Below are 27,548 nucleotides of genomic sequence, written 5' to 3'. Positions count from 1 at the left end.
TAACAGCTGATGTTTCAAAAGTCTCAATGAGACGTTAAGACTGTGGCACAACATTGTTGCACACACCATGGCAGAAGGCCATGTAATACCACACAGGCTTTATTCCTTAAATACACACACACACACACACTTCATGTTGATGAGTGACTGCAAATGCTCCTGCTTAATCCAAAATAAAATTTAGAGACTGAATCAGAGCTTGAAGAGCTCCAGCTCTCACAGATAAACACACTAGCACCACATTCAGCAGAAGAGAACATTTCAATATATTAAACTTAACAACTAATGGGTGAAGCATCAACTTTGCCAAAGAAAGGTAGAAAAACATGCAAATAAGATTTGTGCGTAACAAGGCCTTTATACCTAATGAAAAGATGCACTTATGCGATTGCTCCCTTTTTTTTTTTTTGAGTAGCTTACATAAACCGATGTTCGGATGATGATGTTTTACTGTGAATCTCCGCATGCACTTTCACCTCACTGACACCTAGTCGGTGGTAAAATGTAAATCCCTCTTATCAAGTCCAATCAATTATGAATTGTCAGTCTCGCTGTTCTTTCATAAATACATAATATGGAGCGCTTTCCAAATGTGCCACATGCATTGCTGGGGATTCCCGGCCCAGGACATCTCCCACATTCAGGCATCTCATTCGCAAAATTGATCTATTCATTTTCAACTGAGGGAAATTATTGTGAGCACACATGGCCTCTCTCTGGCATTTGCATTCACACACAGAATCACAGGCCATTAACATGTTGTCAATTCATTCAAATCATTACAATGATTCTCCTGACAAACCACTTTCACATACATACATTTTATATAAATACAAATTTATACATTTAAGAAAAATGTTTATATATTAAATACATTTATATAATATAAAATACAAGAATAATATATAACTGTATATACATGTAAATATTTTCAAAATATATACTGTGTGTATATATATATATATATATATATATATATATATATATATATATATATATTTATTTTATTTTTTTATTTTTTTATTAAATATACTCCAATGATCTTTGTTGTATTTACAAGTAATTTTTTTTTACAGTGTATATAACTAAAGTCTTAGAATTTAAATTCTTAGTTCAATGAAGAAAGATATTTCCTAAGAAAACAATGCAATGTTTTGGTCAGTTTTCATTCATACCATTGCAATAATTTGAATATAAAATACTCACTGTGAAATTCCCATAAATTCCCAGTTTCAATAAAACAACAGCATGACCAAGAACAGTGGTTTCTCAGCAGAGTGCACTATAATGGAAACACTGTCACAATCAGCAGTAAGCTGTTAAACAAACTGTATTTCATCAAATAAACATTGGTCAGTTTGTAGAGCTTGAAAGATGCAGGCCCGTGTGACTGCATTTTAACCTTCCATGACTTCAGCATTACTTATGTATGTCCAAACCTTCTGGGCCCTCACTTATTGTTGACGTGTTGAAAAAGATTAGCTGAAACCTTACCTAAACACAATATATTAAACCTCCCAGAAGCTGGCAAAACTGAAAATAGCTATGAGCCAAGTAGTGATTGTTCTCATTCTCTTCGCTTTCATGAGGTCACGAACATCACGAAATACCCAAAACTCTCTACAAACCCATATGGCAAAACACCCCAGAGACAAACAACAACTGCCAACTTCACAGCTTCCATATCAACATGAGCCACTAATAGCAAATGACCAAGCTACATTCCAATCTGAATCATTCTGATAGCAACAAAAAACAAAATTACACAAATGTGTTTTCTACAAAAAAAACAAAACAACAACATTAAATGTTTATAACTAATATTTTATAATTATTATAATAATAATAATAATAATAATAATAATACATTTTATAATATGTGATCACTTGTCATCAATTATGACATTGCATGTAAATATTAATTCTTTGACTTTAATACTGCAGTACCCTTTTTCATCAGCAAAGGTCAGCGCTGTTCATCAGTCTACATATAATTTTGCAAAGGCCGTCATACAACAATTACACTTTATTAGTAGTAGTAGTAGGGCTTTAAAATCGATTAATCGCTTCCAAAATAAAAGTATGTGCACACACAAATATATACATATACGTACATATACATAATATATATTTATATTATGTAAACATACTTTTATATTGGAAGCAATTAATCAATTTTACAGCCCTAACACACAGTTTACGCCATTGCCTAGTGAACTGGATGGGCTCTGTCAACTACTATACAGTGAGATACACAAATGTTAATAATGACAATAATTTAAAAAAAAATACAAATTTCAAACAAATGCCACAAAAAGCACCATTACTCAGCCGGCTAAGACAGTTCTGCCTTATAGTAAGGAAAATAAGGCAGTACATTTACTACACTTTGTCACTGAATGTCATATCACAAAATAAACCCTGCTAGTGTGTTCAGGACCCTTAAGCAGAGAGGACTCGTATCACACCTTAATAAATAAATATGTTGGCATCAAATGCTGATTAAATATTTTTATCTAACTTGTAGATTACCTTGCATTAACATTCAGCCTAGATAAATGACAATACATCCATATAGCAACAATATCACATTTGAAGGGCTAAATATTTCCTTCGTGTCTCTTTTGGGACTAGCATGTATTTTTGTTAGAGAATATTTATATTAAAAATCTAAGATTCAGTAGTTGGAGTTAGTGCTTTGAGACACTATATGGCACCAACTAGCTTGAGTTGATATGAAAAGCAAGAGTCGAAAGTGACGAAACATGAAAGCAGCACCCATATGTTACCATGGGCAACTGTGAAATATCCAGCTTAGCTGCTCTGTGCCACAATTGACCAATAACTGACCACACCAGTGATGCTTCTCTTGATGGTTTTTGTTTGATGTTGATCTACGCATACACATATTAATTCAAGGCTGTAAGCATTATGGTTGTTATGCTGACTGCTGCATTTTCATGAACTGTATTTCGACATGTACGTAACTGACCAGCTTACAATGTGATTAAAGTGCAAACAGATTATGCGACACAATTGGCTGGTCATGTTGGGTTCCTCTGTGCAATTCTTTCTGCATTTTCTTCAATTGCTCAGCTTTTCTTTCACCATGCCCTTTATCAGTACAGTATAACTAAGATGTCCGACAACATAGAGAAGACTCCATGGAATGGACCTAAAAAAGTGTGCAGTGTCTTTTATCTATCTTCAATGCATCCACTGTTTACCCTTAATGATAAAGAAATTAGAATGATCACATTCAATAAACAATATATATTAACTCATCTGTTTGAAATGTTAAAATAAAAACATGCACACTTATTTGCATTCTGTTTGCAGTTGCTCAAACATCTTCATAGTTTAGTTCTGCCTTGTATTTCTAACTACCTTCTAAGGTGATAAAATTGAAGATGTGTCTTGAGTAAAAGTCTAAACATGCATCAACAGAAAAAAGCATATTTTATACAAATTAATTATGTATTTTTCTGGATTTTGGAAATAGAATTTTAAATAGAAATGTATTGTGCAATTCATCCTGATTAACCAGTACTTTTTTGGCCTTAACAAAAACAGATTCTTTCCAATCTGTGATCCAACAAAACAACCACAACTTCACCTGATCTGCAAATAACTGCTTCTTTTTGTATATATTTTGTGTGTGTGTTATGGTCATAACTCGGGGGGCTAAATTCAATTCTAACTCTAAAAATATACGATAATGTATAAAACAAACCAAATTCCATCTAATTGCATTATTTTAGCTCAACTTCTATGTAATATAAAAAAAATTAAAATAAAAAAAAAACACAAAAAGGAACAAGACAGTGTTCGCTGCTCGGCCCCAAGCATCTCTACAATATAATCCCCGCTCCATGTGCTATGTTAAATGTGACTGGGCTTTGTTATGATTATCAACTGATTTAAAGATCCAAGCCACATAAACATCTCAAACAGCCTGGCTACCTCATATAGTGGTCCATCTTAAAAGCGCCATAATCCTGCCATCAGTTCTAAACACAGCTCAGGCTGTGACGAACATTGGGCTGAAAATGCAATGAGTCACAGGTGGCTTGAAGAGAGGACTGGAGCTGTTTCTCACTGTGTGCAAGTGAAAAAGTCATAAGGCCATACGTGAGACACAGCACTGACCGGAACAAAACTCACTCACACATTAAGACCCTGTCACGGGAGAAAAACTACATAGCGCCAGTAACAAAAAAGAATAAATAAATGTACGTTATTTTCACACAGCAAAGAGTTTACCAGGAGAACAAAATAGGCTAAACCTGTGTTTACTTCAGATTGCCCATGACGTTTTTTCACAACTGATAATGACTGATAATAACCTTACACTTTCGAGGTCTTTACAAGGAGAATGTGAAAAAAAGAATATAAAAACATTTTAAAAATATATCCAGATAAAAATAGATATTAAAAAAAAAATATATATATATATATAAACAGCTTATTTTGTTGTGTACACAACAAATATTGTTTTAGGCAAATCAACTTCACTCAGAGTATAATACATTTACTAGAGCTTACGTATATATTTTTACTAAAAGTTGTAACTTAAACTATAAAATATATTATTAATATTGTCATAATTTATAATAATATCCATGTTAAATTAGAGAATACTAATACTAATATAATGTATTCCATAAAATTAAGCCCAAGCAGCACTTTGGGAGGGAAAAAAAGCTGTTCACGAGGTCTATCTACACAGGCTTGTGTGCGAGTTTGAACAAAAGAAAAAAAGCTTAACCATCATAAACAGTCAGAGCGAATCTGAATGAGAGACTTGTGTCTCTCATGTCATAGCATGACTCAAACTGAGAAAAAGATTTTAAAAAGTTGCACAAAAACACCTATAGAAAATTCACTGTACAACAACTCTACTTCAATAAAAATAAAAATTTGAGCACACACATAGACATCAGTGTTCAATGTGCAACTTCAAAATGAACTTCTCCAGCTCCCTTTTGATAAGATGAGGGCACAATTTTATTGCATGAAATTATACAGAGCAAGATCAATTTTAAAAATGCATTAATGGGGTAAATATTTAATGAATTGATGACAATATTATTTGTTCTACGCATTATGAAAGATCTCATCACTTCAACGTCAAATACAAAAGTAACATTTAAATATACTTGTCTTAATAAGCACCAACTGCCGAAATTCAAAGTAGGACAAGATAGAGTTCAAACTTAGCAAATTCCATTTACTTTCTTTCTAACTTGATATTTTGTTTCCAGGTGTCCCTACAGGTCCCATGTGAGGGAGAACTGATGCTACTGCTCAGTAAGAACAGGTGCTTGCAGGTCAAAATAACGTCTGAAACTGGTCATACTGAAACCTCAATTCATGAGCGTGACTGGAACAGTGCACTCATTCACAGCACACTCAAATCACTTGAAGCACAAAGTGAATGGCCTTATGTCCAAGCAAGTAGAGAAGGAACTAAAATCTTTATAATTAGTGTGAAAACATGCATAGCTCATTCCAAATGTACTTGAATTATATTTTTGTAATTTACTGAAATGCTGCCTTTATGTATGTGCAGAAACAAGTCAGGATGACTACATGAAAACCCAGCACTATGTGTCAGAATATTTACTTTGCCGCACGGGTTTGATGACCTTGAATTTAGTGTTTAAACATGACCCTTTACCCTTGGCTGGGGCTGACTTTTTGGGCAATGTGGGCTTGACGTAACAAAAAAAAAAAAAAAACAACTGCAAGCACCATATCCTACTCAATGAACTAACAAAGTTTCCATATTTATGCAACTTAAAGATAACAAACTGCATGTGCTAAAAAAGTTAAATAAACAGTCTGCTGATTTTCCATTATCTCACACACACATAACATAAACCAAATACTTTTGTTAAAACTTTTCACTTCACACTAGAACGCAAAAGTAGAGCCAATCAAAGCAAAACATTTAAAACCTTATATGCTCTATTTACGGCAAAGACACTGGGACAAGCGATGCCCCACTTTTAAAGTGTTTGAATCAGTGATTAATAGTGTAAGTTTTGTTTCACTTCAGGACGAACACAACATTCTGAGCAGCATTATGAGAGTGCTGTAAACTGCATGGATAACATCTTGTGGCTGAAAAGTAAATGTTTTCCTGTAGTACTGAGAAAAGGCAATAAGGAAATATTACTATGATTCTACTAAACAGACATTTCATTAAATGTGTTTTTGTAACTCGTTAAAAAAAAGGATCAAAAATATTTTACAGGACACATGTTTATCTTTAAAATAAAACTGAATCAGACTACTGGACCAACAAAGGGGATATAACCAAAAACTTCACATAGGGCTAAATGCAATTTTGAATCCATCTGAAACATCCCGAAATATGCTCTGTGTTCACTCTAAAATACCAAACAAAGTTAAACTGAAATTTTAGCAAATAAAGAAAAGTTCTCACCCCATCACAGTGAAACAATCAAACCTAAATAAATTTGGGAACTAGGCAACAGGTGACTGGCCCAACAACAGTTTATAATACTATCACATTTATGATATAAACTCGGTGGAGAATTGCTGTGTAAGAAGTGTGGTGTTGGGGTGTAGTGTGATGGGGTATCAGCAATGTTTAGGATGGCAATGTACACTCTTAAAAAATAAAAGGGGTTTTCGCAGAAATGCCATAGAAGAACCGTTTTTTGGTTCCCCAAAGAACCTTTCAGTGAAGCGTTCTTAAAATAACCATTTTTTTCTTAATGTGAAGAACATTTTAAAGCTTTTTTCCACTATATATAACTTTGTTTAATTGAAAAGTTCCATGTATATGTTAACAGTTCTTCATGGAGCTACACATGCAAATAAAGAACCTTATTTGTATGAGTGTATGTGGCCTTTTGGAGTGTCAGAAGTGTGAGTGTGTGTATCAGGGGTATGATGATTTGCGATGGGTTTTATAGTGCATTTCAGGAATGTGATGGCATATATCAACCGGTAACTGAGTTGACCGACTGCTGAACAGCCCCTACCTGTTCTCTGGATATACAGGGCAGAGAAGGTCTGCGGGGCATCTTACAACTGCCATAATAACTGCTGGACGTCTCTCCCAAAGAAACACAGCTGGACCTTCTCCTGGGTCTGATGACGGGAACTTTCTCCTCCGCGTTAGGGATCCTGCCGGCCGTCTCCCTCGGTGGGTAATAGTGATCGAAACAGAGCGCCAGCAGAGCGCCGGAGACCCCCGCCATACACGCCAGCACCGGCCTGAGGCACGGAGACAGGCAGCCGAGGCTGGTGAAGGACAGCAGCCACACCAGGCTCGCGAAGACCAGGATCAGGACGCTGTGTTTGAGTTTGAGAGTGGGGATGAGAGTGAGCAGACCCACGCAGCCCAGCACAAACAGCAACCTGCCCATCATTTGCATCTGATGGTGCTCCTCTCCCCACTGCAACAAGCGCAAGACCATCAAATCCCCCAAGTAGCATGATGCTGGTAAGGACAAAAGCCAACATCTGCTGCTTTCCCTCTTCGTCCGCCTCAGGTAGAGAGTGAGGAAGAAATACGCGCAGCCGATGCTGAATAAAGGACTGATGGACTGGGAGAAACCAAAGAGGAAAGTCCGCAGCTCCGAGACGCCGTGTTCACTCTGAAAGCTCCTAGAAATGAAGCAGGAGAGCGCCAGGACTGCCAGCGCTCCCACGTAGAGAGCCGAGCCGCGGAATAGTTTGGACTTGAGGATATCCTCATTGCAAAACCTACAGACGTTGAATAAAAAGCCCCTCGGATGGTCTTGTTTTAACGGAGTGACGCAGCTCTTCACATAGCCGTTCCTGGAGCTCTCCGCGCTGTTTGCATTGCCAACAACACCATCGTGCTGTCTGATTTTACTGTGCAAAACCTCTCCTTCCTCCTGCACAGCCATGTTGTCCTCCTTCGGTGCGCTTTAAACTTTCATTCCTCCGAGATAAATCCTCCTCGTGTCAACGTTTCACTACATGACGGCAAACGCGCTCCATGGTCACTCAAACGTGCTCAGGCATTTTGGCCAGGAGGAAAAGAGGCTGAAATGTTGTTGTTTTTTTAGCAGACTCGAGCTCTATGTCGCCGTCTAGGTGCGACAATTTGTAACAATGACTAGAGCGCGAGAGACAGACGCGCGCGCGCTCTGCAGCGCAGTCAAACCGCACCGCCTTCAATTTATGTCTGTATCTTTCATTTCTAGTAATTTTTTCCTAGCCTTAATGCGGTGCTTGAACAGTACTAAAGAATGTCGAAGCATATCTGTATGTGGAAAATATATAGCCTAACAAGACTTAAAACACAGCAACGCATATTAGTATCCTATGTGTGAGTGAGTGTATCCTATAATTAGAAACTTTAGAGTCGTGTGTATCTATAGGCTACATATGTTGTCTTTATTGTTTGTTTATATCTACGACTGTAGCATATGATTGAGCTCAGTCACTAATCAGTGACGTAAACAGGCTAGTGTTGACTATTCTATCTTCTACGTTTTCGGCAACAATGAGACAACAGGCCCTTATGGTTTCAATGCATAAGCACCACAAGAGGTCACTAACATTGACATTATGTTACAGCTGAGTTGTCAACTGTTTCTTGCCAATAATGGGGATGCTGAGTCTTAGCTGGCCGAGGAACCCCCTAATATTATTGTGTTTCATTTATAACACTGTATACTAACTCATCATTATTACATTATGCTAATTTTCTCAATGAACTTTGGATTATTTACAATGTCCTCTAGCAAAATCAACCAAAGATTATATATGAAGAGTTCATTTGCAAAAACAGATAGCTCTGTTTTTAACTATTTTCAAAAATCATGTTTTTTAATTGTGCATTCCAATTAATCTCAATCAAACTGCAGTTGGGTTATTTTGATTAAGTAAAAATAACAAAAAATATACAGCTAACTAACAGTAAAACACAATAAAAACATGATAACATAAAAAAAACACGATTTTTGAAAATTTTAAAGTTATCTGTTTTTGCAAATAAACTCTTCATATATTTTTAGAGAAATCTCTCGTATTGCAAATCGATCTGTCCACAGACCCCTGCAGTACATTTTGTTAGAGTATTAGGCTATACACTTTTTGAGCATTATTTTAATTCAAGGTTACAACTTGAGGACCTTTGCTTTCGTAACATTCCGTGATAATACTGAAGCTTTTATTTTATTAACTAACTGATCTAAAGATTATAAAACAAGTAATATGAAGTAGAAAATGAAATTGGCCCATGATCCCTTTGTCTTTGTTCAGTCAACACCTTTTCCCTTTCCTAAAAAACATTATAAAGAGGGAAAGTCCCTCTGATGCCAATGCTTCAGGTAAAAAGAACTTGTATTCTGAATAAAGTTGTGGTCTTTCCTTTCAAGCGTGAACACAAAGAATGTTTTTAATGGTCTTAAGATGACTCACATTTGTAAAAAGATCCAGATATAGAAGTTTATGAAAATGTAATATATTTATTCCATATTGACGAGCAAGAACAATTCATGCACTTGGCTGGAAAATTGGTTTGAAATTGTGGTTCTCACATTATGGTTCATTTATGATCTCAAATGCTGGAGACTAATGCTGGTTCCATAATGCATTGAAATTGACCTCATTTACTTTACTTCTGTGCTGCAATCCCCATAGCTATCTTAAGAGCTTTTCCATGATTCCAACTGCACAAGTGAAGTGGTTGAGTAGACAAGTCAATAAAACCACCAGTCATTCTCATGTGAGGATCATGTAAACTAATGTATCTTCCAAGCTTTTATGGAACTGGTAGAAAGCTGTTCTGCAGGAGGCCATGATATTATATGCATAAACAAATGTATATGTGCTACACTCTAAAAAAGTCAAAAAATATTGTGTTAATTTGAGGGTATGAAGGTCTCTATTGATTTTTACAGTTTTTCCCCCTGTATTTTGAATTACATATTGTATTTTGTTTTGTTACAGGAAATGTCTATAAACTGAATGAAAAAAAGTAAAATTTTTCCACAGATTTTATTTTTACAGTGTACTTTAATAAAATATAAGTTATAAATTGTATCATATAATAAATATGAATCAATTTTTATAACATATAACAGAGGCATTAGAACAATACAAGAAATTCTTCTTTAATTCTCTTTAAATTTTATTAAATTCAATATTTGCATTGTAAATATGAATCTAATATATAACATTCAATATTATTCCAATTGTAAAAATATTTATATTTTAGTTAAAGGTATAGTAATTTTAAATATGTCTAGTTTTTAGCATTTTTTATTTAAGTTATTTTAGTACATCAAGACAAGGTCAAAAAAAATATTATAATAAAGAAATGCCTTGACAACTAGCTGAAATAAAATAGGTTTTTATATTTTATTTGTATGTATTGTTATGGTTTTAGTTTTTAGTTAGCTATAAAAAACTCTTTTCACACCAATTAATATACAAATAGCTTGTGTTATTTTTTCCTTATGCATCTTGACTAACAAAGGGAAATGTATTCTTCTTCTTCTTTTGGTGTTTTAAGGCGGTTGGCAAACAAACCACAGTGAAATTTAAGTGTTATATTCCAGTATGAACAAGCACAACATAATCACAAACACATACTGTATACTCTGCAACAAACTTTCGCGTTTGCGTAACGCGCCGTGCGGTTTGGTCCTTCTGGCTCGCTGTAGTATTGATGTGGCCAAGTCAGTCAGGTTCCACGTCAGTCGGAAGGATCAGAATCTCTCCAGACACGGATGCGCACGCAGAAGAAGAGGGAGACCTAAGACCTGTTTGAAAGGTAATCAATTGTCCGCTTTACAAAAGAGCGCATTAATAAAAGACAAATTTGTTGTTATTTTGAGCTGCTTCGAGCTCGGAAGCGCTGGTCGTCTGTGTTAGGTTTGGTCGCAAACTGTTAGCGTGCTAGCTACTACTGTAGCAGTGATGTCGAACGATCACCCAATCAATAATATAACTGTATAACCTTATGTCCGTTATCAAGATGTGCTATTAAACAGCAGTGGTGATATTAATACGCTGTTATTTATAATAACTGCACAACATGGTGCAAACTGGTCTTCTGCCACGGCTGGCAAACTAGCTGCTAATTCATTGAATCCTGTGCGGCCGCAGACCTTGAGACCTCTGACGGGATATTGATATAAAAATTCTTGTTAACAGAGTACGTTAGACCCTGAAATCACCTAAAATTCATGTAGTTCTACATATAGTTACCGTGGAAGTACCGTAGTGTTCTTTGAAGTGCTTTGGAATGGCACGTAAATACAAGGCGTGTGGATATGGTAATCATTTAAAGGTGTGTTTTTGATAATAACAAAAGGTTTTAACTTGCATGTGAAAACGAAGAATTTATATAGTGCTTTGAGCTAGTGGTCTGGTCACTTTGTGCATATGCAGGAACATAAAAGTACCAGACAATATACCTCATATAGAGTTGTCACATTGTAATAAATTGACTATTCATTTGAACTTTTACTGATGTGTTGTAACCTGTGTTTCAGGAAAACTCATTCTCTCTGACCGGAGTCTCGTGAAGAGAAAAAGAGCTGACATCATGACAGCCGCGGAGAATGTGTGTTACACACTTATCAATGTCACCAATGACTCTGAACCACCATCAGAAGTTAGCTTGAAAACTGATTTAGGTAATATTCATGTGGAGTAGTTTATTAAATAAAATTACATTGTGCAATGCATGACATTTTAGAAGTTGGGGGTTGGTAAGATTTTTCAACATTTTTGAAAGAAGTGTCTTATGTTCACTAGGGTTGCGTATATTTGATAAAAATGCAGCAAATTTTAAAATACTGTTTTCCACATTAATATGTTTTAAAATGTCACATGAGCTTCAGAAATCATTCTAATATGCTAATTTGGTGCTCAAAAACATTTATTATATAAACACTTGTGCTGCTGTTTTGTGGAAACTTTTTTCTCTTTTTGAAGGTTCAAAAGAACAGCATTTATTTGAAATGGAAATCTTTTATAACACTGCACAATTCTTTGATGTCACTTTGTTGTTTGATCAATTTAATGTGTCCTTACTGCTAATAAAGTGCTAATTTCTTTTAAAACTATTTTGCTGACCCCAAATATTTGAAAGGTAGTAAATGTGTGTAACAGTTTTCCTCTCTTATTTTTGTCAAAACAGAAAAGGGGGAAATTAAAGCCAAGACAGAGGCTTTGAAAAAGGTCATCATCATGATCCTGAATGGAGAGAAACTTCCAGGCCTATTAATGACCATCATTCGGTTTGTGCTGCCTCTTCAGGACCACACAATTAAGAAACTATTGCTAGTTTTTTGGGAAATTGTTCCCAAAACTACTCCTGACGGCAAACTTCTTCAGGAGATGATCTTGGTCTGTGATGCCTACAGGAAGGTAGGCATGAAATATGCAGCTTAATGTTTATTGTAAAGAGGTATATTGTGTGCATTTCTTTGTTCAAATATGCCATCTGTGTTATGCATCTCTAGGATCTCCAGCATCCCAACGAGTTCATCCGTGGCTCCACCCTGCGCTTCCTGTGCAAGCTGAAGGAATCTGAGCTGCTGGAGCCCCTCATGCCAGCGATCCGTGCCTGTCTGGAGCATCGTCACAGCTATGTACGCCGCAATGCAGTCCTGGCCATCTACACTATCTACAGGTGTGTTGATGGATCTATGTGCACACAAGCAAGAAACAAACATCAAAGATGTTTTTTTTAATCATTATTTATATACAGTGAGGTAAATAAGTATTTGAACACCCTGCTATTTTGCAAGTTCTCCCACTTAAAAATCATGGAGGGGTCTGAAATTGTCATCGTAGGTGCATGTCCACTGTGAGACATAATCTAAAAAAAAAAATCCAGAAATCACAATGTATGATTTTTTTAACTATTTATTTGTATGATACAGCTGCAAATAAGTATTTGAACACCTGAGAAAATCAATGTTAATATTTGGTACAGTAGCCTTTGTTTGCAATTACAGAGGTCAAACGTTTCCTGTAGTTTTTCACCAGGTTTGCACACACTGCAGGAGGGATTTTGGCCCACCTCCACACAGATCTTCTCTAGATCAGTCAGGTTTCTGGCCTGTCGCTGAGAAACACGGAGTTTGAGCTCCTCCAAAGATTCTCTATTGGGTTTAGGTCTGAGACTGGCTAGGCCACGCCAGAACCTTGATATGCTTCTTACAGAGCCACTCCTTGGTTATCCTGGCTGTGTGCTTCGGTCATTGTCATGTTGGAAGACCCAGCCTCGACCCATCTTCAATGCTCTAACTGAGGGAAGGAGGTTGTTCCCCAAAATCTCGCAATACATGGCCCCGGTCATCCTCTCCTTAATACAGTGCAGTCGCCTGTCCCATGTGCAGAAAACACCCCAAAGATGATGCTACCACCCCATGCTTCACAGTAGGGATGGTGTTCTTGGATGGTACTCATCATTCTTCTTCCTCCAAACACGCTTAGTGGAATTATGACCAAAAGTTCTATTTTGGTCTCATCTGACCACATGACTTTCTCCCATGACTCCTCTGGATCATCCAAATGGTCATTGGCAAACTTAAGTCGGGCCTGGACATGTGCTGGTTTAAGCAGGGGAACCTTCCGTGCCATGCATGATTTCAAACCATGACGCCTTAGTGTATTACCAACAGTAACCTTGGAAACGGTGGTCCCAGCTCTTTTCAGGTCATTGACCAGCTCCTCCTGTAGTTCTGGGCTGATTTCTCACCTTTCTTAGGATCATTGAGACCCCACGAGGTGAGATCTTGCATGGAGCCCCAGTCCGAGGGAGATTGACAGTCATGTTTAGCTTCTTCCATTTTCTAATGATTGCTCCAACAGTGGACCTTTTTTCACCAAGCTGCTTGGCAATTTCCCTGTAGCCCTTTCCAGCCTTGTGGAGGTGTACAATTTTGTCTCTAGTGTCTTTGGACAGCTCTTTGGTCTTGGCCATGTTAGTAGTTGGATTCTTACTGATTGTATGGGGTGGACAGGTGTCTTTATGCAGCTAACGACCTCAAACAGGTGCATCTAATTTAGGATAATAAATGGAGTGGAGGTGGACATTTTAAAGGCAGACTAACAGGTCTTTGAGGGTCAGAATTCTAGCTGATAGACAGGTGTTCAAATACTTATTTGCAGCTGTATCATACAAATAAATAGTTAAAAAATCATACATTGTGATTTCTGGATTTTTTTTTTTAGATTATGTCTCTCACAGTGGACATGCACCTACGATGACAATTTCAGACCCCTCCATGATTTCTAAGTGGGAGAACTTGCAAAATAGCAGGGTGTTCAAATACTTATTTACCTCACTGTATATATATTTCGCGATCGCAAAAGTACATTGTTTGCTGGTTAAATGTTTCATTTGCGCCTTTTCTGAGCGCATACACCAGAAGCGCGTGCGATTAAAAAGCCTGTCTAACAGCACCTGATTACTGAACTAAGTTATCTTTTGCACTAATACTGTCAAAACACACAAGGTTTATGTATAGACTCAGTTGGTTATGTCTAAAATGAAAGTAAATAGATGAGAGAGAAACGGATGCGTGTCTGTCTATTAGTTGCATGCAGGTCTTAAAGGGACAGTATTAAACATGCAGCCGTCTGTCATTAAAGGGATACTTCACCCTAAAATTAAATTTCTGTCATTATTTACTCACTCACGTTGTCTCAAACCTGTATTAATTTCTTTCTTGTGCTGAACACAAAAGAAGATATTTTGAAGAATGTGGGTAACGAAAGAGATGCTGGTCCACATTGAATTTGATAGTAGGAAAAAAATCCTATGTAAGTCACTGTGGACCTACTGTTTGGTTTTCCACTTTCTTCAAAATAGCATTTATGTTCAGCAGAAGAAAGAAACTCACTCAGGTTTAAAATAACCTTTGAGTAAATGATGGTATAAAAATAAAACACTATGATAGAATTGACAGACAGATGACAGAATTTTTATTTTTGATCATAATATCTTACAAGAAAGTATTCTCGCAGTTTTATTCATTGGACCACTAGAACAGGTGAACTAGAATAGTTTGTTTCTGGAAGCATCTTTGCGATCATGAATGCAATTCCATTCATCAACATAGCGGCTTTGCACTTGGTTCTTATCAATCATTATATATATATATATATATATATGTTTTTTTTTTTTTTTTTTACATTATAAATGAATGTTTTGATATGCATGCTGCTAACTTGGAAATTTCTAGATATGAGAGCAAAAATGCTCCTAACAGTTCAGCAATACGACACGAGCGAATTAAGAGTCAAGTGCTGTTTTTGTTTTGTTTCTGTGTTCGAATCCTAATCTGCATTGGCTTGGGCGAATCACTGAATCACTAAGCCTATAGGTGCGTTCGTCTTGAAGCACGGCTACAGACGGCGATCAACGAGAGTAGCTGCTTGCAGTCAGGGGGGAGGTTGAAAACGGACACGTCAAGCCAGACACTTTCTGCTCCCGGTAGTGATGCTCACACGGTGCATACTGATGAAGTGAATAAAATGCAATATTTGTGAAACACACAGACGTTTCAGACATGTTTTCATGAGCAACAGAAACACTTTTTATATACTGCTTAATACAGCGCCATCTGTTCAAGAATAAAGTTCAATGTAAATATATACTATTTAAATACTAATAAAGTGGGGGTATAAATGCTTTCATCAGTGTTTTACGATAAACGTGACTCAATATAACATTGCGACTACAGTAAAAAAGCTTTTACTATTCTAAAAACACAGATTTATGATAGGGCTGGACCAGAATATTTGATTATTCGTTTGGTGGGTTGGCATTCGATTTTCAATTTTGAGATTCGAATATTCTTTCCTTTTTTTCCGAACACCTGGCTTCCCCCGCGAAACGGTTCTCATTCGCGCTTGAATATGAATCTCCCATGAGTGAAGTTCATGAACGTCATGATTCAGTTCATCTGGAAGAGAAGACAAAAATGCCTAAGCCCACAGCTGTGTGGGAGCACTTTAAATTGAGTGAGGACAAGACAAAGGCAGTGTGCCAAATATGCAATTTGAAACTGGCCTACCACAACAGCACATCAAGTTTGAAAAATCACCCGAGTTCTGTAAGTAGTATGCCTATAGTATATTGTTGGTGTAAAAAAACGAGCTGCTTTTATCTTCCATGTTAATCAGTAATTTTACACATGATAAAAATGTGCACTTAATTTGCTTGGAAAATACTTGCGAATACGGCAGTCATAATGTAATTTTATTTAAACTGTTCGTTAATTAAAATGTGTGATGCTGTTATTGAAAGTATGTTACCGTGTTCTTTATTTATTACAGTTCATTGAACTTTTTCATTCTTCTTTTATTTAAATAGCCTACCCCTTACGGTGTCAGAAATTACTGTGCTGCTAATTTCTGATTTGGGAGTGATTTTTATTTTTATTTATTTTTTATTTTTTGTTAGAAAAATGTTAGGCTACCTTATTAAAAGTATCGCTCTTAAAAGACCTGTGTGTTTTGTATCACTAGTGCAGTGTCCGTTCTCAGAGCATATAAGTCCTGCCCGCGTGAGGCTCGCCGCTTCCGGCTTGCACTGTTCTGTAGTTTATTAATAGTTTATTAATTCTGAACGTGTCACGTGTCCATATTGCACCAAAATGCCACACTGCACTCCCTTGGGTCCACAGCAACACACCCGCCATGCGTGAAGTCGATTGGATGAACGGTTCTCGACATAATAAAAATACAGACAGACACACATACATACACACACACACGCACACAGATTCCTGTCTTTATTAGAGAGAAGAATATGTTCAGCCCCCTCCCTCCGAAGCTTCGAATAATCGGTGTTGATTGCTACTGAAGTTTCTAAGCTCAAAAAATGGTATTCGGACCAGCCCTAATTTATGAGCAGTATTGGATTTGAAGATGTTAGAAACACACGTCATTGTTGTCATGTGGTGAATTTGGCCAATTTTGAAACAGCTGTGTCGTCATCAGTACTCCTGCAGTCGCTCTGAAAAGGCTGCGCCAGCTGAGTCAGCCGGCTGCTCTCCAAACGCTATCGCGGTACTTTGAGGCCACACGTGACAGTGACGTGGCGTCGGCGCAGGTTCAAGTCGGACTAAATTTCTAACCGGCATGCACTGTTTCAAGTCTGCCGATCGGTCTGCGCAGTGCTGCATGAAGTCGACTATTCATAAAAACAGTCATTTGATTCGCTTCTGTGAAGTGCTAAGGGGAGTTTTGTTTACATCATTTCATGGATAACAATAGCCAGTCATTCATTCACATTAATGAAGTATTCAGAGAAAAATCTTGTCTGTTTTCATTTGCATCTATTTATTTATGAAATGTTTATTCATTTTGTAGAATTGAATTTTAAATTAACACAATACTGCATGATATCATGATACTTCAGCTGGTATAGTATCGTAAGACATTTTTATGGTATCGTGACAACCCTTTTATAATTTTGTTTTGTTTTGTTTTTTTAGGAACTTTGAGCATTTGATCCCAGACGCCCCTGAGTTGATTCATGATTTTCTCGTAAATGAGAAAGACGCAAGCTGCAAGAGAAATGCTTTTATGATGCTGATTCATGCAGATCAGGTACATAGTCTTATTATAGTTTTGCAAATTATGTTTTTAAGTGCAAGAATCTGAATCTCATGAAACGACGTACTTGTTCTTCTAATAATTATTGCAGGATAGAGCTTTAGACTACCTTAGCACCTGTATTGATCAGGTGCATACTTTTGGAGACATTCTACAGCTTGTTATTGTGGAACTGATTTATAAGGTGAGTTGTTTATTCACAATACTATTCACAGTACTATCTATTTTCTATCTTCACAAGTCATTCTTGTTTAACCCTCAGAGACCCAGCATAGTAGAACTGCAACTTCAATATAAACCAATTAAATGATACTTAACTCTGGGTAAAAACAATGCTTAACAGTAGCTGACACTCTGAAACTGATCTCAACAACAGTTTTTTGGGAAAATATTTGCACATTAACTGCCACAGCTTGTAGTCACACAAAATGACATCAGCTAGCTGACACAATTCTTAGTAGTTTTGGAACATCTATTTACAAAGCAAGGATTTGACATCCGTTTTTTTTATTTATTTATGTTTTATTAATTAATTTTTTTTTTTTTTTTTGACTTCTATATGTCTAGTGATGGGAAAGGCTTTGACAAGGCTTATGCCCAGAGTATACTTTGGGCTTACATATAAATAAATAAAATATAATATAAAATAAATAAATGCTTGGATGTGAATATTTATTACAGTGTTTAAACAGCCAGATAACTTCATTTACACAACTTTCACCATTTTGTACTGTAGGGGTGGTATTTTACAACCCTAAATGTCCATTAATTTCACAATTTATTTTTTTTTTTTAAATAACGGCTTCTTAAAAAAACATGTTTATGGGTATTTCTTATTCGTTGGAACTTTTTATTTTATTATTATTTATTTATTTATTTAATTTTTTTATGTTTTTAGTTTAGGGCTGTCAAGCCCCTGAAAGGACATATAAGAACCATGAAAGTGGTCCAAGCCCACAAGTTTTTGCTATTTTATGCTATATTGTTTATCTTGTAACCAACGTCAAATCATCAGTTTCTTTTTTGGATGTACTGTTTCAATACAGAAATGCTGTCATCAACAGCACAGTTATCCCTCTTGTTCAATCAAATTCTAAGCTCTTCAGCTTTATGCACACTTCATACTGCCAGATGGTCTTAAACGCATTCTCAGTGTCTCTTTTACATTTTTAAATGTGTTTAGGTCTGCCATGCCAACCCCTCAGAGAGAGCTCGTTTCATCCGTTGTATCTACAACCTGCTGCAGTCATCCAGTCCTGCTGTAAAATATGAAGCAGCTGGAACTCTAGTTACTCTGTCCAGCGCTCCCACTGCCATCAAGGTACAGCAACTAACTCCACAGTTGTTCTTATATTTTTTCTGCATGGTGGTAAATGAAAGTTGAATGGCATTGTTTGCATGTTCTCTTTGTGTTTCAGGCTGCTGCTCAGTGTTACATTGATCTGATCATTAAAGAGAGTGACAACAACGTCAAGCTCATTGTTCTGGACCGACTGATCGAGCTGAAGGAACATCCTACACATGAGCGTGTGCTGCAGGTACACGAGTACATCACCTCATTTGGCGACATTCATTCCGCAAATGAAATCTAGCAGTAAGCCTGTTTCTGTGTTTTGTACTTAGGACCTTGTGATGGATATTCTGAGGGTTTTGACAACTCCTGATCTTGAGGTCCGCAAGAAGACCCTACAGCTGGCCCTGGACCTGGTGTCATCCCGCAATGTAGAAGAGGTGTGTGTCAATACCTGCCATTTTAAAGGATTGTTCACCCAAAAATTTACTTTATCGTCATTTATTCATGTCGTTACAAACCTTTATGATATGCTTTTTTTTTTTAAAGGGGAACACAATTTTTTTTTTCGAAAAATGTATTTGCCTCTCTTTTCCATGTAATGAAGGGGACATGGGGACATTTACAGGGACTTTAAACGGCCAAAAAGGCACTATAAAAGTAGTCCATATGATTTAAGTGGTTGTCACACTGCACATTTAGATCTGTGGACTTCCACTCATATGCATGCAAATGTGGAAGACCGGAAACTCAAGCTCGTGCAAAGAAGTTTCACATTTCTATACATTCCAAAGTTCAGGAAACTTTTGTTTGTTATATTTAAGTTTGAAATAAAAGGTGCCACAGAGCATGATGTCATATCTCAAGTGAGAAGAAATTTAGCATTTTTTTTAAAGTCTAGTGTGATCACTGATTGACATCCTGGATCCCTATTTACTCTCATTATATGTATACAAAAACTAAACAAAATTAAAGTTTTTCATGCAGTGGTAAATTATTACTATTTAATGTCAAATAATCTTTCCGATTCAAGCAAAGGACCTGAATTGTTCTTTTTTTTTCCAGCTGGTTATAGTGCTAAAGAAAGAAGTCATCAAAACCAACAATGTGACTGAGCATGAGGACACAGACAAGTACAGGCAGCTGCTTGTTCGCACTCTCCACTCCTGTAGCGTCCGCTTCCCTGACATGGCAGCCAATGTCATCCCTGTGGTACGGCTGTTGAGTGAACACTCTAAACTCTTTTTATGCATTTCAGCTATTTCAAAACATTCATTACTAGCAACAAAATTGAAGTTACACACTTCACCAGATCGCTGGATCCTTGAACATTTACTGTTTATGCATCTAGCCCTTTTAGATGTTCTCATGATTAATATGCTCACTGTTCTCGTCTTTGCTCTTAAATGTACTATTTGTGTTTTGTGTGTGGCCGCAGCTGATGGAGTTCCTGAGTGACACTAACGAGGCGGCCGCAGCCGACGTGCTGGAGTTTGTGCGTGAGGCAATTCAGAGGTTTGACAACCTTAGACCTCTCATCATTGAGAAGATGCTAGAGGTCTTTCACGCTATCAAGACGGTCAAGTAAGAAATGCTGCTTAACTGCTTCATTAGAAGTTTGATAAATCCAATTATATGTAAATCATCTGTATTAAAAACTAATTGGTCTATTATTCTGATCTGCTTAATAGTATTTTGTCTCGATTGGGGTTATAAAAGGGATCATGATGTACTGCAGTGATTTTAAACAAGGACTTTTCTGTTGTAGAATTTACAGAGGAGCTCTGTGGATTTTGGGTGAATATTGCAGCACTAAAGAGGACATCCAGAGTGTCATGACAGAAGTCCGCAGATCTTTGGGAGAGGTCTGTAGGGCAGCAGTTCATATTGCTTTGTTACATTCAGGACTCATCATTAACACTTGTCTGGAACAAGCACCAAATTAACACCGTTAAAAGCAGTAAACATATTAAGTTGAATGAAATTGAGTCAAAGGCTTTAGGGTTAAATAGTGTTGTATTGGAAAATAAAAATGATGGTTCTCATGTTTCTGGAAATATCTGGGAATTTCACAAATGTGATTTCCAGGCCTGGCAAATTCTTGAAAATTAATATCTTAAAAGATCATGGGCAGTTCTGTAGTCAATATAAAAGTGAGAGAGACATTCTTTGGCTAGGAACTATTATTTTAAGTGTGATCACTGTAAAATTATTTTAAAAAACTAAAAATGACTTTAAAAGTCATAGATGACTTAATTTTTCAAAGTGTGGGAGCCATGAATATAACTATTTCTTCTACTTATAATATATATATATATATAATATTAAAATAGGCAGGTTTGCAGAAAAGTTCACAGTAGGGCTGCACGATGCATCGTTTCAGCATTGTTATCGCAATGTGCGCATCCGCAATAGTCACATCACAGGATGTGCGATGTTTATACTGATCATTTTCGCGACAGGCTCGCGTCGTGTCGTGTTAATTTATACAGTGAAGAATATGCAGTGTTATTTTACATTTGATTATTCAATTTCTGTAACTGAATACTGTTAGACTTACCTGAAGAATATAAAGAACAATTTCATTTGTATAATTATTCTATTATATTTATCTATGTTTTAATTTGCTTATTTCCTATGCTGATTTATTCACCCCAATCATTGATAATTTTTTTCCAAATAGAGCTGTTCAAGTCATCTGGTGTTTTGTTTTTTTCTTTCTTTCTTTCTTTTTTTCCCCCATATCGCGATATATATCGCAGAAAAAAAAATATTGCAATGTGAGTTTTGTCCAATATCATGCAGCCCTAGAACTTCACAGTAGTGTACAATACACATAAAACAAATAAAGTGTTCTAAAATATACAAAAAAATGTGATAAGCATTCTTTATTAATGTTACTACACCTTACAGTGCTCTCGAATATTTGTTTTAAATTATGGATCATTCTTTTTATTCAGATCCCTATTGTGGACAATGAGTTGAAAAAGGAGGCTGGAGAGGTGAAACCTGAGGAGGAAGTGACTGCAGCTCCAGCTCCTAAGCTGGTGACAGAAATGGGCACTTACGTCACTCAGAGTGCCCTGAGCACCTCCAGACCATCCAAAAAAGAAGAGGATAGGTGATTATCCCCCGTTACTGATACATTATGGACATTATCCTCCGTATTAAATCTCTAAAATATCTCTTTATTCTGTAGGCCTCCTCTTAGGGGTTTCCTGATGGATGGAGACTTCTACGTTGCTGCCTCATTGGCCACCACCCTCACCAAAGTGGCCTTGCGCTATGTTGCCCTTGCCGAGGATAAAAAAAGGCAAAATGTAAGTTCATTTTAAAAGTGTTTAAACTCTGATTATTCATGTGTCTATTTGTGGTGGAATAAATGTTATTTTCCTGCCTTTAGTCGTTTGTTGCAGAGGCCATGCTGATCATGGCCACTGTGCTCCATCTTGGCAAGTCATCTCTACCCAAGAAGCACATCACAGATGATGATGTGGACCGGATCTCACTGTGCCTCAAGGTCCTGTCTGAGTGCTCGCCCCTCATGAATGACATCTTTAACAAGGAATGCCGCAGATCTCTGTCCCATATGCTCGCTGTCAGACTGGAGGAGGAGAAACTGTCTCAGAAGGTAAGCACGTTTCCCCTCATTGCTTCCTGGTAGTTAGTGAAATCAGAAACCTAATAATATGATTATAGTATTGTTATATCCATGTGAAGATATAGACAAACATATTGTCAGATCTTGTCTTACAGATTAAAAGATGACCATTGCTCATTTATTTGTGACCATTATATTTAATCATGGTGCTATTTGTTTTGTTTTTTTCCCCCTCAGAAAGAGTCGGAGAAGCGCAACGTAACGGTTCAGGCAGATGATCCGATCTCCTTCATGCAGCTGACCGCTAAGAATGAGATGACATCCAAAGAGGATCAATTCCAGCTCAGTCTGCTGGCTGCTATGGGCAATACTCAGAGGAAAGAAGCCGCAGACCCTCTGGCCTCCAAACTTAATAAGGTTTTTGGAAGATTTTATATGGATCTGAAAGGTTGCTTGTAGTTTGTCATCTTTGACCACCAGAGGGCATGTTGGTTCAACTGATGGAAATTGTTAAAGCCTCACATCAGGCAGGAGTGTGAATTTTCCACCCATTTCTAGCATCTTACATGCTAGAAATGAACTCATCCTCATTTGAAATCTGAGCTTCTGGTCTTTTTTATTTTTGTGTGTTTGTTTATCAGTTAGATTACCATGACCAGTGGTTCTCAATCTTTTTGACTTATAGATGTAATGAAGTTTTTTTTGTTTGTTTGTTTTTTTTCATTTAAAATAATTAAATTTTGAAAGTTTTAAGAGCTAAATGTTCTTCAAGAATCTTATTCTGTTTAACAAATATATGTATATGACTTCTCCAGGTCTAGAAATATCCATTTTAAACTTGGTCTACCTTAAGAGCTGTAAGAACCCTGTTTTGTAATAAATAAATAAATAGTTAAAATAAAAAATAATATTTTTTAGCTAATTTTATATTATTCTTTTTCTTTTTAGCTTGATTTTTCTTATTTTAAGTCATTTTAAGTTATCTTAAGGCCCCCGGCCCCCTGATTGAAAACCATTGTCCTAGATTGAGCCGTCTCAATGTTTTCTTCCAGGTCACCCAATTAACTGGTTTCTCAGATCCAGTGTATGCTGAAGCTTATGTCCATGTCAATCAGTATGACATTGTCCTGGATGTCCTGGTTGTTAATCAGACCAGCGACACCCTACAGAACTGTACCCTGGAGCTGGCAACACTTGGTACAAGTTGTTCCTTTGATCCTTAAAAAAAACCTCTATTGTATGTGTTTGGTGCATGTTTTACTGAGCATGTTCTTCAATATCCAGGTGATCTTAAATTGGTTGAGAAACCATCTCCTCTTACACTGGCACCTCACGACTTTGCCAACATCAAAGCCAATGTGAAAGTGGCCTCCACAGAGAATGGCATCATATTTGGAAACATAGGTTTGTGGACTATGTGTAGCTGTCCTTATTCATACCTGCACTAATTTTTGTTGTTGAGGAGGGACCTGGAATCACTTTAATAAACAAAACCACGTTTTGCAGTATATGATGTATCAGGAGCAGCCAGTGACAGGAACTGCGTAGTCCTCAGCGACATTCACATTGATATCATGGACTACATTCAGCCGGCCTCCTGCACAGACGCCGAGTTCAGACAGATGTGGGCTGAATTTGAGTGGGAAAATAAGGCAAGTCTTAGTGTCTGGTGATTTCTATTTGCAGATAGTGGCTATGTTAATCTCCATTTTGTGAGAGGGAATGTCTGGAATTTGTTCTGTGCTTTGTTTCCACATAGGTTACCGTCAACACCAATATCATAGATCTGAACGAGTATCTCCTACACATTCTTAAATCTACCAACATGAAGTGCTTGACCCCAGAGAAGGTACAGTACCCACTCAATGCCTTTATGACATTATAATGTTATTTCGTTCATATCTCATGTTTTGCTTTTGTAACTCAGGCCCTGTCCGGCATCTGTGGCTTTATGGCCGCAAATCTATATGCCCGCTCTATATTTGGGGAGGATGCCCTTGCAAACGTCAGCATTGAGAAGCCAATCCACATGGGACCTGATGCCCCAGTCAATGGCCATATTCGCATTCGAGCCAAAAGCCAGGTGAATTTGAATTATGTATAGTCATTTGTATATTTTAATGGTCAGTTACAAAGTCATAACTTATTTTTTACAACAGTCAGTTCTTGAATATGCCTGTGTAGTTTGTTACTGCATGATTGATAATGATTACTGTTTTTTTTTGTTTTTTTTATAGGGTATGGCTTTGAGTCTGGGTGACAAAATCAACCTCTCTCAGAAGAGGACTGCTGCATAAATTTCAAAGACTGAGGATATTAAGTCAAAGGGCGAGATTTGACTAAAAAGCGATATGATTACTCCTACGTCTTGTCGTCTTTTCTCTATCGCTTCTTTTGTGTCTCTCCAGGCTACTGTACACATGCAGTGCTCTGTGGCCAAGATCTAAGCTCTTCAATCCCTCAAACGATGACTAAAGGGGATCATTTTGACATTTTCTACCAACATGATTCTTCCTAACTGCTCTAAAAGGGATTGAACCTGTTAATCTTTAATCTGTTTCAATAAACATTGCACACCATATATCATGAAAGCGTTTGTATTCTCTTGTTAACGAATAGTGTTACAACAACCCTTTTTTATGAATTGGGTGGCTTGTAAGTAGTCAAGAACAGTCCTGCCCTCAAACCATAGTTGACACAACAAAGGATGTGTTCTCTTGAAGAAAACCTTCTGGAATTTTGAGAATTTTGTTATGGTCTCCTGCGTCTTAGATGACTTGGGCTCATAAAACTTGTGGACAGTCATAACTTTCATGTCTGCGTAGTGTATAATAATATTAAGGACAAAGGCGTCAAGGCTGTGGCCGTGCCCTGAGTAGATTTGGCCTTATAAGTAGGCACATTCGTTTTCAAGTGAATATACACTACAGTTTAAAGTGCAATAAAAACAATAACATTGTGAAGTATTATTATCATTTAAAACAACTTTACTATTTTAATATATTTTAAAATGTAATTGTGATGGCAAAGCTGAATTTTCAGCAGCCATTACGCCAGTCTTCAGTGGCATAGAATCTAATATGCTGATTTGAAGCTCAAGAAATATTTCTTCTTATATTATTATCATCATCAATGTTAAAAATAGTGCTGCTTAATATTTTGGGGGAACTCGTGGTTCTTTTTTTTTTTTTTTTAACACTGATGAGCAGAAAGTTCAAAAGAATAGCATTTATATATAATAGAAATCTTTTTTCATACTGTCACTTTTGATCAGTTTATGCATCCTTGCTGAATAAAAGTATTACTTTAACAAAAAAATCAAATAAAACCTTACTGACCCCAGACTTTTGAGCGGTAGTGCATGTAATCACTGCATTGTACCTGGTCACCAGTCATTGTCTGTTAAAGTGCAGTGGAAGCAGTTCTTGATGTAAATGATGCATTAGATTTAAGTAGCTTCCAGTTTCACGTAGGGTGTTGGAGATGGATGTGAAAAGTGCTGATGTGACTTTATTTAAGTCCTGCATTTAATTCCATTAGGCTTTTATAACGAGGAACATTACTTACATAAAAATTACGTTAATGGAGTTTTATGAGTTTTTCAAACTTACTGTTATAAATGTTCCACATATAATCAAATGATAGCTAGGGAAAATGAGGCAATAAAGTTCTAAGCAAACACTATTAATTGGAGGGGATCAGCTTTTCATGAAGTTTTTCACATAATATGTAATACAGGCCCCACTTAAAATATTGTGCAACAACTGAAGACATTACCGTTATATTCTATACTGTTATTCAAAACTCATAGGCTAATTAAAGCACTCAAGACTCTTCATCTAGCAGTGACACAAAGCTGGAGCTTGATTGGTTTCTTTGACATGTCTTTACACGTCAGCTTTTTTTCCAAGAAAGCAATTGCACTTGCAGAATGAGACTTTGATCTATATTGTAACTTGTCAGCTCCTTTAGCTCTCATGAGACACATTTGAACATGTTCTTCACATCAGTAAAATGTAGACTAATATTTGATTGTAAAACAGAAGAGAAAACCTCTACACTGCATGGGGATTTCAGAATATTGAAATCGATCAGCCCTTTGAAAATGCTGCAGTGATTGCTTAGCCTCATGTTGTAATTAGTGACTAAATGAGTGGTGAATCACAAAATGACAAAGCTAGCAACAGTTTCTGTTTTGATAGGTGACTGTTAATCATACATGTATAGTAATAACCGAATTGTTCCATGAGTCATGGTGTCAGAGTTTTGACTTTTGCGTTAGACGTTTTTGTTCCTTTGATTTTGTAGTACTTATGTTTTTTGTATTCATTTTCATCTTGCGTGATATTTCATTAACTCTAAAAGCAATATCACACTCTGTACTGATAAATGGTCATAACGCACTCTTAGTTGTATGATACTGCTTTAATGTACACTATGTTCAACAGTTTGGGGTCAGTAAGATTTATGTTTTGAAAGAAATAAATTATTTTACTGAGCAAGAATGCATTAAATTGATCAAAGGAGACCGTAAAGACATTTAAAACATGACAAAAGATTTCTATCTGAAAATAAATTAGCTCTTTATGCATCAACGTTGTGGTTTCCACAAAAATGTTAAGCAGTTCAACTGTTGATAATAATAAAAAATTCTTGATCATCAAATCAGCATATTGATTTCTGATCATGTGACACTGAAAACTTGAGTAATGCTGCTGAAAATTCACAGGAATAAAATTCATCTTCAAATATATTCAAATAGAAAACATTTTAATAAGATTTCACAATATTGCTGTTTTTACTGTATTTTTGATCAGATAAATGCAGCTTTGGTGAGCATAAGATACTTTATTTTTATTTTTTTTTAACTATTAAACTACTGAAGTACACTGTAAAAAAAAATTAAATTTTTAAGGCAACCAGCTTCAGCAGATTTTTGAGTTTTCTTAACTTGTCGTTTTAAGTTTATACAACAAAAATTTGAGAATCTCCCACAAAAATAAGTTGAGCAAACTCAAAAATCTGCTGAAGCTGGTAAAACAATTTTTTTAAAGT

At 36.5% G+C, this 27,548-nt stretch overlaps 2 protein-coding genes across 2 annotated transcripts in view; one reads left to right on the top strand and one right to left on the bottom strand.

Moving 5' to 3' along the window:
* The window catches only part of pde3b (phosphodiesterase 3B), a 55,352-nt gene extending 45,438 nt beyond the window's left edge, over positions 1 to 9,914 (bottom strand). Inside the window, exon 1 of the mRNA XM_058781175.1 lies at positions 7,017 to 9,914. Coding sequence (XP_058637158.1) covers positions 7,017 to 7,910 — 894 coding nt within the window. The 5' untranslated portion in view covers positions 7,911 to 9,914. The remainder of the gene's footprint in view (positions 1 to 7,016) is intronic.
* Positions 9,915 to 10,639: 725 nt separating this feature from the next.
* On the top strand, positions 10,640 to 27,400 carry copb1 (COPI coat complex subunit beta 1). The gene is made up of 22 exons (XM_058780406.1): positions 10,640 to 10,789; positions 11,514 to 11,657; positions 12,164 to 12,393; positions 12,489 to 12,658; positions 17,481 to 17,595; positions 17,693 to 17,785; positions 18,785 to 18,922; positions 19,020 to 19,139; positions 19,225 to 19,332; positions 19,958 to 20,104; positions 20,331 to 20,476; positions 20,661 to 20,757; positions 21,853 to 22,013; positions 22,092 to 22,212; positions 22,296 to 22,523; positions 22,731 to 22,910; positions 23,546 to 23,690; positions 23,778 to 23,897; positions 24,000 to 24,145; positions 24,253 to 24,342; positions 24,421 to 24,576; positions 24,731 to 27,400. Exons 2-22 carry the CDS (start codon positions 11,567 to 11,569, stop codon positions 24,788 to 24,790), a joined length of 2,862 nt encoding a protein of 953 aa, XP_058636389.1. The 5' UTR covers positions 10,640 to 10,789; positions 11,514 to 11,566; the 3' UTR covers positions 24,791 to 27,400.
* The last annotated feature ends 148 nt before the right edge of the window (positions 27,401 to 27,548 follow it).

The sequence above is a fragment of the Onychostoma macrolepis genome, chromosome 07 (assembly GCF_012432095.1).
Source record: "Onychostoma macrolepis isolate SWU-2019 chromosome 07, ASM1243209v1, whole genome shotgun sequence".
Taxonomy (NCBI): Eukaryota; Metazoa; Chordata; class Actinopteri; order Cypriniformes; family Cyprinidae; genus Onychostoma; species Onychostoma macrolepis.
The sequence above is the reverse complement of the archived record's forward strand: the minus strand, read 5'-3'. Positions and strand labels throughout refer to the sequence as shown.